Here is a 13,603-nt window from a genome sequence, read left to right as displayed (position 1 = left end):
GAGTAAATAGCTTATGGATAACTTGACTGCTGCCTGGTGAGCTCAAGTTCAGCTAGAAAGTATTACACAGCATCAGGAAAGCAGGGCAACTCCTACTTAATGTTTCTGATGCCCAGTGGACCTGTGAGACAGCTGCCACACCGTGCAAGCTTTGGTACACAGGCAAAGAATGAACCTGGGGAGAGTGCCCTCCAAACAAAGGAGCCTTTATTTGTTGGGGAACCAGGCCGTCCAGGGCTGATTTACTGCTTTATGCCCTCTGGCATTAGAGCCTCCAAGTGTTCCAGAACAGCTTTGAAAGCTCTAGATGGAAATGAATCCAAAAGTGGCAATTAATACCAGAAGCAACATTGTCTGTATGTTCAATACAGTAGTCCTGAAATCTTTAATCTGAAAACTATAATTTTGCTGATAAGAAGGCCTGATGCTGGCTTTGTTGTATGCTCTTCATAACTGCCAGTGTTTGAGTTATTTTTCCCTCAATACCATTTCTATGTGAACTTTACTTTTTAGTCTCCTCTTAATTAATCTGGGAGCAGTGCTACCTGGATGCAGTTCTGACTCCTCCTGGATCGTTAAATTAGCTTGCACCTTGTCAGCCCACCCAGAAGAGGTGCTTCTGGCAAACAGGAAAATGCTGATTGAAGGAATTAAGCATTATGCCTCATTTCCACTTTGTGCTCAGATTTGCTTTGCTGACAGGCTTCTCAATAATGTTTGAGAGAGAGACTTTATTATGTCTGTAAGATAAACGACTACTTCTGCCTATATCATGCTTTGTTTTTCTGTTTATCTGACATATAGATATCAAGTAATCAGAAGATGTGGTGCAATAAAAAATAATGATGACAGTAACATTCGAAATTCAAGCGATGATCAAAGCATAACTGGATGTTTTGGTTCTTTGCAACGTTGTGATTTCTTTGTAGTTCTTTTTCTTCTTTTTCTTTCTTCCTTTCCAGTGCTCTTATTGTAAGATAATCTTTCTTCATTGAGTTGTAAGGGCAAGAACACTTGCGGGGTGAAATTGCTGTTAACTGACACACCAATGTCTGTATTTAGCCAAGGGGCTTTTTACTGCCTATATGCAAACTGACAGCTTCTAAAGTGAAGTCTGTGTAATATCTGAAAGCAAGCTACTTGCCTTCAGTTAAAATCTTAGGATTTGGTATTGGGATCTTCATTAAACTGCACTATGAGATGGAAATTTCCACAAGGGGACCCAAGGTTACATTTATCCTTCAGCATCCAGTCATCATTTCCAAGATCTCCTGATGATCAAGATAGCAGGTTAAAATCATAAATAAACCTTTTAAGTACTTGCATTGTTTTATGGCTTTCATCAACCGGAGTAGAGAAGCTTGATGAAACCACGAGGGAGAACTGTAAGGTGCAGTTCTGTGAGAGACCAAACTTCCCTCACTTCCAAAGGACCTTCACTCACACTGGGCTGTGGAAAGTCTGATATTTCACCCTTCTCTCTGTGAAATAAATCTGAGTATGTGCGCATTTCTTTTTTCACAGTGACATTTCAGAGCAGAAGAGAATAATATTTATAAATTTGACATTTGGCTTAATGTCCCTCTTTCTGCTCACAGATAAATATAGACTGTAAATAAAGCCAGAGAAGTGTTGAACGGAAATGTTGATCTGACACACCAGCCTTGGTGCTGCTTTGAGCTGCTGCAGATCTTATACCATAACATATCTTTGTTACCCAAGCAGTTACATCATTGCCCTGACTTTCTTATCCATGCAGTAGGATTATGTGTTACGTCCTCTGGCTTTAATGGTGTACCACGGAGAGACTGTGCAGTTCTATCTTCTCCACTGCTGACATTTAAGGGCCGTCTGGATGGCCACTGACAGATTAGCAAATAGTTTTTGGGAAGCTGATAAAAAGTTCTGCTAGTTTTTGCTTCTTTACTAGGAAGGCTTGAATGGATGCATGTTTTGATATCAGAAGATTGCAAAAATCTTTATTCTCCACAAAGTGCAATCTAAAATATATATTTATTCACTTCTGAGTCTCTGTTTATTTCTGTAGAGATTCTGTTTCTTGATGAAATGAACCTGACAAGAACAATCCGTTGATAAAAAGGTCTTTGTAGTGGTGCATTAGGCAAGACGCTTTATGGTTTCAAGCAGTGCACCTATAATTAGTGCTGGTAGGGATACATTAATTTGATGGGCTTCTCTGTTGTGCGATTCTTTGACATTCCTTTCCCGTGAGAGAAAATTGTGTGTGCCATTTTCTTTTTCTCTTCTCCTCTCAGGTACAGCATGTTTTCACTTATGAAAGTGGGGACCCTTGGGATACAAGACAGGATAAAGTTTTTAGCTGTGTCACTAAGACCAATGAAGTAATGGGTCACAAATGAAAGAATTGTAGCTCCAAATCTTTAACCAGCATCCACCTGTAATTTTCTCTGTAACAGACCCAAGCCAAGATTTTGTAATACAGTAGCATCACTGTAATTATGTCACTGTTTATTGGAATTTATTTCATCTGCGAGGAAGCATACAATCATGGTCTTACTGGGGAGTCTATATGGGAGAACTCTCACTGGAGAGTTTTATAAAAAATTTTGTCTGGCAAGTGGTCAATCTCAGGAAAGGATGTATCTGAAGTACAGCATAGTTAGAAGAAGCTGATCTACTAAGATGTTGAGAAAAAAGAGGAAAGAAAAACAACTTTGGGTTTCCAAAAGGAAGAAGAGGAATATTAGCCCATCAAATCTTGATGAAAAAATACTGGAGGGACAATCACAATGACAAATAGATCTGAAACAAATTGACATCTATACAATAGATGATAGATTAGGCAATAGATAGATAGAATAGATTTAGGGATAAAAATGAGTTTGCAAAAACAAAAGTTATGCTTGAGTTTTTTGGTGAGCTGCTGAGGACAATGAAAGATGCTGTGGGGAATATACCTTTGTATCTTAATACTGGGTTTAAGCAAGAAAATATTTACATTGGTTTTGGAGGTTGCTTATGAAATGGGTGTCAGGTACTTTGAAACAAATGTGGTTAAGCAGTTATAAGAAGTGGATACCTTTCTCCTGTAGATTAATACCTCAACCTCACATAAACATAGCTTTTAGTGGGGAAGGAAAGCAATGGGTGTTGAAATTTGTGGAACAAGACACTATGCTAAAAAGTAAATATATGCATAGGTGTTCTTAGTACTGGAGACTGTGTATTTCAAGATCTGTCATATTGATGGAAATGTAAATCTGTGATATGTGGTGACTAATCTTCAATTCCTCTCTTGATTTTGCAGCATACAGGTAAGTAAATCAATGCACTGGTAAGCCAATGCAAAAGTAATATTCTCAGATTACCATTGAAACCTAATTCTAAATTACTAAATTAATTTAAAAGTGATTACTGGGAGCCTAGTATTTTTTTTTTTTAATTCTGTGAGAACAAAGAGATAACTTAGTTTCCATCCTTGTTTCGCTGAAAGCAGGTATACTGTTGTCTTTTCTTATCCTTCTTTTCCACACAACTACTTCCAAGGTACAATGAACATGTACCAATTCATAATACTAATGTTTGTAGCTTTGAATTATACCTTTCAATCATGTTAGCCATCTGAGACTTCTGGCTGAACATATGGGAGAATAACCTACAAGGATTACTGTTGTGTTTATATGACTTCCTTGTACTGTCTACTCAAGTTTCTCATCATCAGTAATGTCTGTAAAAAAAAAAAAAAAGCAAATTGAGAGGGTTTGTTTTGGTTTAAACTGGCAGGTGGCTCAGCTCCATAAGGTCGTTTGCTCACTCCCCCTTTCTCAGTGGAATGTAGAACTCATGAGTTGAGATAAAACTATTTACTAAGATAGAGAAAAGGAAAAGGGCAATCCTTATTAATATATATACATATATATACATACATCTGTATATGTATATAGATAAGACTGTGTATAGCAAGTAACGCAAAAGCAATTGCTTACCACCCTCTGACTAGCCCCCAGTAAGCAGAAGAGACAAGACAAACTCCCCCTCCCTTCAAAGCTGCTTCCATATGTTGTCATGTGATATGGAATACCCCTTTGGCCAATTTAAGTCAATTGTCCTAATTCTGTTCCCTCTCAGCTCCTTGGGCTCTTTGCTGAAAATGGCCTTGGCTCTGTACTTTGCTGCTTAGCAGCAGCTATAAACATTGGTGTGTTATCAGCATTGTTTTTCTCCCAGAACCAAAACATGGCATCTTACCAGACATTTTGAAGAAAACAATTCCATCCTAGCTGAAACTAGAATAAGTTTATAACACTTATTTAGTAATTACCTTATTTTTCTTTTATTTAATAACAGCCTTCAGACTTCTAAGCAGGCTCGTGACAAGAAGGTGTCTGAGTTGTGTAAAATACTATTGAATTATACCCCAATCAACAGGACTAGAAAATACTTTGAATTCAATAAAATAAAACTTGTAGACTGATTTTCATCATTCAGTAGCTTAAATAGCAACAATAATAGTATTTTCCTTGGAAGTGTGACTAACAGACTTCATACTGGTGAATAACACCTTCTGATACATGAATTTGACTCAAAACAAGGGAATGAGTTTCAGAAGTTAGAGTTCTTTGGTTTTTTTAGTGCTCTGCTCATGTCACTAAATACAATAAATTTTCAGCCTTAGAACATGAAGTAAGAGGTTATTGCTTAAACACCGGTCTGCTGTATCACTGCAAACTTCAAAGATCATTGCTTGCCCACTGAATCACACCTGGCTTTGCTAACAGTCATCTGAGATCATTCTAGGTACTTCATCAAAAAAAGTTGAGGTGGCTCAGGTAAATGGAATCTGGGGCCATTTGCGCTGTTCTTTACCTGTTTGTTACTGCTCTATGTGCCAGCTGACAGACCCTTCATTAAATCCACATCTGCTTCTCCTCTTCTACCAGCTAGGAAATGTGTGTGTGACAAACTACAATCATAGACACAAGGTATGTGCTCGCTTTTCAGTTTTGAAAGGAGGAGCGTAATCCTTGTCCTGACTGCAAGTTGGATGCTGTTAATGACACTTTTGTTTGCTTTGCTGCTCTCAGCTAATTCTTCATGATCTATTTTCAAAGTTTCAGCCAGCTCCTGGGATGCGGAGTCAGAAGAGCTTTTCAAATGGAATCAGCCATGCAACAAATTGTCATCTTTGATGCAGACAATTACCCAGGACTCTTGTAAATGTCTTTCAAAGTATTTTCATATTCTTTGCTTCCTTCTTTCCAAGTAGAAGTAAATAAGGGATGGAAAGAGAGAAGCTTGATTGAAAATAGTTTTTCTTTTTAGAAGGACAAATGATACTCCTTTATTCCTCTCCACATTTTTTTCCTGTTTTCTTCTGCTTGGTGTAATCAGACATTTTGAGGAGATATGTGTTTCATTGCCTTCATCCCCAAATATCCCATGGTACAGATGTTTATGACTAAAATGTAATTGGGGCACTGGGCAGTGGAATGTCAAATTCTTATTTCTAATCCAAACAACCTTGCATATTCTGTCAGGGATTTGAGGAATGCAGCTTCATTAAGTGGTTAGTAAGCTGTGACTTTTACATGAAACACAGAGAACAGTGGTATGCAATTGTGAGAGAGAGAGATCTGAAATGAGAGATTAGCGTAATCATATATGGCTTTCTAGTTTGTCATTCTGATAGAAAGCAGTGCTTTGTAGTATGTACTCCTAATGCTAGATTTTTCCATAGTAAGTCTTGAACTTGTATATCTGATGGGAGCATGTTGTGTGTTTTTTAATTTTAATAGAATCAGAGCTTTTGTTTCGAGCATCCTGAATTAAGTGCCAGGATGACCTGATGCTAGAGACAAGTTCATAGTAGCTGCTAACATATTCTCCCAGTATTCTTCCTTTTCTTGTCAGTGAGTTTAAATAGAGAACCTTTGACATCTACACCACCGTATCTGACTGCAAAGCAAGTGAGGGAGTCACGCAGTGTGACAGCTGAGCCCTCCAAGATCCTTCCTGGCGTTCTGCAGCATTTCTCTTCCAGACCTGGAGTATGAATATAGAAAGCAAGTGTCAAGGATGACACCTACTTTATAATCTCTGTAAAGCAAGCCTTTTCGTAGAAGAATTTGTTGACAGTTCAGAGATTCAAAGTCAATTTCAGTTTTAGCTTGTATAGAAATAGAATTTCTCCTCCACCTGATGTGATAATTGAAGACTACTAACTAGTCAGCATGTTAGTCCCTAACAAAGTACGGTAAATAAATACTGTCTGGGGACATGAAGGATGTGTTAGATGAAAGCCTTTATTAACAGTATTTGTTTCCTTATTTGTTGGAAATGTTCTTGGAGGTTTTAAATTGCTATTGATAGTACTTTATATTGATAAGGGTTACAGATGATTTGTCTGCAGACTGTTTTTAAAACTGAGGTGTTTTTTTTTAAAATCTTTCTTAAAAACAGGAATAGGAAAATTGTCTCAGAAGGAAAGTAGTGTGACTTAACGTACTTTTGTAGCACAAGTTGTCTCAGGCTATCATGTGATAGTCACTTGAAGTACATAAGTAGGCAGCTGCAGGAGAGCTGATCCTTCTCTAAAAGATGAATCACTCACTGCTGTGTCTCACTTCTTGTGAGCAAGGTGGATTCATGGTGTATGTGAATGGTGGTGCCTCCTAAGGTTTCCATGTGTCTTACTGTTGTGCAGAGAAGTAATCATTAGAGACAGTGTTGTAAAACATTTCAGTGAGAATGGCAGGATAGGTATAAGCCAGTATGATTTATAGAATGAAACATACTGGAATAGAAATAGTCTGTGAGACCATACATTTCCCTGAGTGCAGTAAGAAAACAGTGGGTATCAGGCATTCAGAGGGCTTATTTTTAGGCTTTTAAGTTGTTTCATAGAGAAATAAGAGGAACAAAACTTTTGTAAAATGACAAAGAGAAAAGCAGATATTAGAAACACAATGCCCCTGAGATGTGCAAGTAGTATTTCCCTCACTTTGAGTCCTTTTATCAGTTCTTCTGAAGGAAAAAATAGAAAAAGGAGGGAAAAACAAAGGGGACTGTATTAAGAGGAACTGAACAGGCTTTGAAATAAAGCACTGATGGAGCAGTTTGGGCAGGAACGGATCTCTGTTTGCTTCAGCCCTGCTCACAGCAGTCCAGCATCCACGTTTCATCAGCTTACTCAGTCTCACACCCAGTTAAGCTGCAAATATCTCCTAGGATGGAGATTTGACAGTCTCTCTCAGCAGCCTGTTCCAGTGCTTAACCACTCTCCAAGTAAAAAGTATTTGTCCTTGGTTAGAGGAGGTAGGAACAAGACTCACTGAATAATCAGATACAAAAAATCTGAATCAATTAACATCTACTTCCCATGAAGCACAAATGTTAATCCAAAATAAATTTTTCATCTAAAAAGTTTAAATTTTAAAGGATTTTTGTGATGCATGATTACCTGAGGAACTTATTGGCTCTGCATTTTCTTTAAAGAATGCAGTAAATCATGTGGCTAAGCGTATGTTTGTAACTGTGAGCCGACCACTGTATCTTGGGTGTTAGGAAAGAATTTACTTGTAAACAGGTCATATTCACTGAGCTTCCATGCATCTTACGCTGGCTCATCTTGGACTGGCAAGTTCTAGGACACCAAGCGTGACAGGCTAATACGATACCCGATAGTGCCTGATATGATCCACTGAACTAGAAAAGATGATTATTTTCTTTGAAACTGAGGAAGAAATTCTACAGAAATCTTCCTTGCTGTTATTTCTTGCTATGCTGGAAACTAAATTAAAATCATAATTCTGTTGCATTTATGCTGATATTTTTTGCTTTTATCTCAACGTACAGATACCAAGTAAAACCCTGAGCATTTGTAGTCCATTCAGTCACAGAGAAGGTGGTTTATATTACTTTTGGAGGAGGAGATGTTTTTTAATTCTGTTTGTGTTCAGCACTTTCTGTAGAGTTTTGCGGAAGAACATAAGAATGCAGCCATATCAAGTTGAATAATCCCTGGTAAGACCCTGCTCTCCAATACTTGGTCTCCAGTGATGGTCAGTAGCAAACAAGGGTGGAGAGCCAGAACAAGGTAACTGTATGCCAGTTCTGCTCACATCTGTCTTCTGGGCTTTCAGTGATTAGCAGCTGAAGGATTTTTTGAGACAAGACACAGGTATCCTTGCATTTGAGTACAAAATAGGGTGTGTGTATTCTACTCTTTGCAATTTATCCTGTAACAGTATTTGTTATATGGTTACCTGATTCCCAAGTGCTAAAAATATCTGTTGTATCATATACATAATTATCTTTTGAAGATCACATAGAACAACTTTTGTATCAAGAAGCTTTTAAATGATGAGAGCAAGAACTTGATTGCAATGCACTGCAGTAGATCTGACTCATGATATGTCAGTGTTTTATGGCTTTCAGGTAGGCATGTTTGCAAAGTATACCAGTAAACCTTTTTGATGTGCAATAACATTTCAGTAGTTAATGTAGTGCATATTAACTTTTACTGCTTCTGTGCAGGCTTACAATAAGCAAGAGGGTAAGAAAAGGCTATAGTTGTTTATAAAATAGACCCTGCAGAGATAGATTCATTTTTACGGTGTATGTTTGGGCTAGCTGATGATGTGACTAGCGGTAAATCTGGAAGTGTTTGCTTTAGCAGAAGATAAATTCATAGTCTCTACAAATTCTCTATTTTTAATGCCAGTCTTGTAGCTCCTACTCGTAAAAGGAAGAAGAATATAGTATATTTTCTTGGAGCTACTTAATGGTCTTAATGATTTGCAATAAATACAATTGCATTCCACCGATATGTCTATTTTAAAGGATTTAAATTGCATGTTGAAAATATGTTAGTAATGCTGTACTGGTAGGAAAATTGTTAGAAATATTTAGTTTAGCAGATGTATGAACTGTATAGATCCAGTCTTGTTAGAGAAATACAAACAGTGGCTGAAGTCATTTAAACTTCAAGGAAGAACTGTTTCTCATTGTAAAAATGGGATAGTACCTAGTCCATGATAGAGTTTTCAGGAGCATTGATGCCCTGTGGTGTTTCCTGCAGTGAGAAATACAAAATATTTATATGCTGAAAGCATACGCTACACATGGCTTCTAGACACTGATATTGAGTTTAGTTCACAAGGTGACTGTGATTTTTGGACAATTGCAAGTATTTGTAGATTTCATTTCTTTCAGTTACAGGTAGTGCATAGTGGGAAAACTGAAAACTAATCAGAAACAAAGTTTATGGATTAGCTCTACAGAATTCTGCAAAAAAAAAAAAAAGAAAAAAGGATTTAGTAGCAAAAAATGCATCTAAAATCTTAGTTGTATCATCATTTTTAAGTACCACAGTGATGAATGTGATACAAATGCTTCTAACATATTCAATGCCAGGTGTGGCAGCAGTATTTGCAATGCAAACTGAATTGCTATTACACATTTCAACAGCAGCATACCACAAATAAATCTCAAATATTTCACAATATTATTTTAGATGCTATCTTTGTCTTTAACCTGTAGCACTAAAATCCTGAAACTCAGAACACAACATGCTTCTACAAGCATCAGTTTCATGTGCAGTGTAACAGACAAAGCGTGTGTTTCCTCTGATCTTGCTGAGCAGGTGATGATACCAACATTACTATCATCAGTAACTACTGGGATTCTGATATCATCTGTGGAACCTGAAATACTTTGCTAATTCTTTTTTTAGCCTATAATGAAAAAATGTTGTGTTTTTTTGTTGTTCATTTTGTATTCTGAAGAAACGTGAAAATGGCAGTAATGATCGCTGCGTGCCGTGTGCAGCACTGAGCACAAGCAGAGCTGATCTCATCCCAGGAAGAACATCTCAGGAGGTGAATATCTTTGATGTCAGGACTGAGTTTATTTTAAATATAATCCGTCTCATTTTCTAAACAAACATATGCCCAGTCACTCATTTCTTATAGTGCCTGAACTTGTACAAATGAGAACAAAAACACCAGTGTGCATGGGGCTGGTGCCAGGCTCAGATCTTCTGTGCTAGGAGCTTATTTACACAGAAGCTGGAACCAGAAATCAAACCTCACCACCACACGTCTCTGCAAGTCCTTTGTGCACATTTTCCATCTGAAATAAACCTTTGCTCCCAGACTGGTCTTGAAATAATCAACAATTGAAATTGCACCTGATAGAGTTATTTCAAGCACAGTACCATGAAGACAGCCCTGCTCTGGCTGCTGGCAGCCCTAGGGTGTGAGTTGTCCCTGGGAGGCAGCTCTGGGCCAGCCCTGTGCCAGCTGCTATGGGGACTCGCTGCCACGCTGCCTCCCCGGCAAGGATCCACTCATGCTGTGCTGCCTAAGCCCCAGAGATGTTTTGTTCCACCAGTGCTGCTGCTATGCAAAGTCTCTCTCTTCATTTTCTACCCAGAAGATACAGCGTGTATAAACTAAATTTTCATGCTGCAGGGCAGAATAGCAGTGGATAGAATAGGCAGAAGGATTTAAGCCAGCAGTGGCATGCTAATGCTTGCTCAAAAGAGGCCTGGCTCCAGTGTGCTGCTGTGGCTTAGTCCTCCCTTCCTAACAAACTTCCAAAATAGCATAGCTTTTGTTTTTTGTCCTTTGTTTTTATGACTATTCATGGGCATTCAGTGCAACTTAATCAAGTTATATTCTAGAGCACTTGCATAAGTGTCCTGCTGGCATTGCTTTTTAATAAGTTGGAGGTGATTTTTTCTTTTTCGTCTCTGAAGAGACTTAAGTGACACTGCAGGAAACCCTCAACTGTAGCCTACAGCCACCTGTGCTCTGGTACTGCAGCTCAGCAAGGGGAACTGCCTTTCTCTGCCATAGGCATCCTTGGGGAAGACAATGGCAGCTGTGGGCTCACCTAGGCTTTGGGGATATTGTGCTTAGACATGTCCCACAGATCCTACTGCATTGCTTATTCTCTGCTGGAAAACGTTTCTGCCTTTCCTATCTCCTATAAAACATAAACGTGTGAATGGGACTGAAGATAGACATCCTATATTGCTTAATTTACCCTACAGAGGTTATTTTCCATGAGATTCCTATCAACCCTGGTTTTCAGTAATTGACAGAAAAAGTGCTGACTGACATATTAACATTTCTAGATAATGAGATCTGTAGGGAAGTTTTAATCTTTGGAAGGTTCCGGATGAACTGTCAGTAGTTTGATTAACTTTTTGTGTATCTACGTTAACCTTTGCTGATTTTATACAGTGTAATTGCAAGGCTGCACAACTCAGTTGTTGGAATAGCGTTCTGCCATTTCCTGGTCTAGATAGCCAGTATACTGCACTTGTGTCTTCATTTCTCTGCCTTTTGCACATGCACATCTATAGCAATTTGCTTTTTGCAGTTGACTTTTACATAAGGTATGCCACGCTCATGTATATGCAAGCAAGGGTTCCAGTTGCAAAATGGAGTAATGAAGACTTTTCATGTTGCTGAGGGTTCGTTTTTAGTTTGGCTTTTTAGTTTGTTTTTTTTGTTTGTTTGTTTGTTTTTTTCCTTTTCAGCCAGAAAACAGTCGAGGCACATTTCCCTTGCAACTTTTCCTTTTTCTGTTGCCTTCTCTTGAGTGCCAGTGAAATGGATGGGTTTTTGTGCTTCATTAGCATTTCTTACAAGGTCTGCCTTCAGACCAGTACCCATTTTCTAAATTGTACTTCTGTAGGGTTGAAAAAAATCATGGTAAACAGATGCAGTATTTGTCTCTGGCCTGGCAAAGTGTTAGATTTAACAAAAGAAGCTAATAGAAATGTTCAAATTGACCCTTCTCATCATTTGGACTTCTTGGAGCTCAATCAATCTCTCATTATTATCAGAGTTATTCACGCAGAGGCAGAAGTGCTAGTATTTCTCATAATCAGCCCTTGAGCCAGATGTAATTTGCAATTTTGCAGCATTGTATTTTGAAACAATAATGCATTAAAATGAACAGAGTAGGAATTAGAAATATAGTTGTCACAAGAAAGGACTGAAGGGTGGCCATGATTTAAACACTCTCACAGCATTCCTAGTGGACACTGGTAATTGGAAAAACGCAATGCAGTATTATTAATACCTAACTAGCTCCACAATTTTTGATGTATTCTGTGAAGTGCATCAGATACTTTCGTCAGTGACCATAGTGAACATTTTTTGTGTGAAATCTAATCTCTTAGGAAGGAACTTTGTAGTCAGTAACTACTCTCATTTTTGAATTTTTGAATGGAGTTTTTATCACAAAAGCAAACTTTAAAATAACCGACTTCCCTTAAAATCCCACGTCTTGCTTCTGTGGGTGTTGCCACTAATGATTGTTTGCATGGTTGTGTCTAAACAGAGGTTGTTTCTTTCATTCTTCATCCCTTCCAGGATGCCACAACCCACATTTTAACAGGTTTTGTCTCACTACTAAGGAAATGAGTTACTTGTAGTCAATTTCAGTGCACTGTGTTATTGCTTATTGAGTTTTGTTTCAGACTTAATACGGACAAATCTCTTTTTTCTTTGCTGATTTGCTGATGTTTTTAAAATATTATTATTGTGAAACAATCCCCACTTCCATTGACATTCTCAGCCTGTTTTTAAACTACATTTGTTTGAATTCATTGTTTGATTTTTTTTTCCTTCTTATTTCTTGTGACTAATAATACTTACATTAGTTATTAATAATAATTTTATTACACCTGTCAGTGGCTCCTGCTAGCTTTAGGCAACCACGAGAAGCAATGCAAGATCATCTTCTGTTTAGAAATTTGCAAACAGATGGTCTCTCCTAAAAGAAATCTGTTTTTAAAAGTTCCACCATTTTATGCTGGAAGTAAATATTACAAATGCGTAAGTTGTGAAAAGAGAGAGCCTTGGTGTGAATAATATTCTGCCTGTTGTGTCATGCCTTTCAGGAAATGTTATCAAAACTGTTTATGAAAATAATTGAACGAAACCTCATGACATGTCTCTTGGTTTGGCATTATCCCCATTTTCTATGAAGTTGGGATATTGACTCACAAAAGCAGATTATTCCGCGGTGGTTGGAAACAGTCACCAACCCCATATGTTGTTTCCATTGCAGGGATGTTGTTCTCTCAGTGGCTGGTAATGCTGCATGGAAGCGTTGCAATGTATGTGCTCTCCTGGCTGTTGGTTTTCAGTAGCCTTTGTTCAGCTCAGCTAGAATCCTTACTTGAACAGCACTGAAACCTGTTTTTGGTCCTTAGAAAGTGCGGCAGAGGATGCTGGGAGAAAATGCATGACTGTGATATCACAGAAGAGCTACATGTGCTTTGATAGTACACGTGCACAGGGTAGCAGCTGCAGAGAGAGCTGATGGTTTGGAGCGCTGACCACTGGTTCTCCTGGTTTGTGTCTGTGCTCATGATTGAGTGCATGAGCTTGAAGGCAAGATTTACTGCTCTGAAAAAATATTAGTGTCTCTCTCCAGAGATTTTTCCCCTTCCACGAGTTTTTTGTAATGCCATTTCCTGATTCTGGAACCTGAGTTGTGCAGGAACCCTTCTGGCAGGGAGTTTCTGCTGATTGTTGCAGGAGTCCAGGAGGACTGCTCTTTAATGAGGTTTAACATCATCAAGGAAACCTGTGGAGAA

General features: G+C 38.2%; 1 protein-coding gene across 1 annotated transcript in view; it reads left to right on the top strand.

Annotated features, from left to right (window-relative positions):
- The window catches only part of PARD3 (par-3 family cell polarity regulator), a gene marked incomplete at both ends in the record, with an annotated part of 424,269 nt that overhangs the window by 285,435 nt on the left and 125,231 nt on the right, over positions 1-13,603 (top strand). Inside the window, one exon of the mRNA XM_079538143.1 lies at positions 3,290-3,296. Coding sequence (XP_079394269.1) covers positions 3,290-3,296 — 7 coding nt within the window. The remainder of the gene's footprint in view (positions 1-3,289; positions 3,297-13,603) is intronic.

Source organism: Tetrao urogallus (genome assembly GCF_951394365.1).
Source record: "Tetrao urogallus genome assembly, chromosome: 7".
NCBI classification, from domain to species: Eukaryota; Metazoa; Chordata; class Aves; order Galliformes; family Phasianidae; genus Tetrao; species Tetrao urogallus.
Note: the sequence above shows the minus strand (reverse complement) of the source record. Positions and strands in the feature narration are given on the sequence as shown.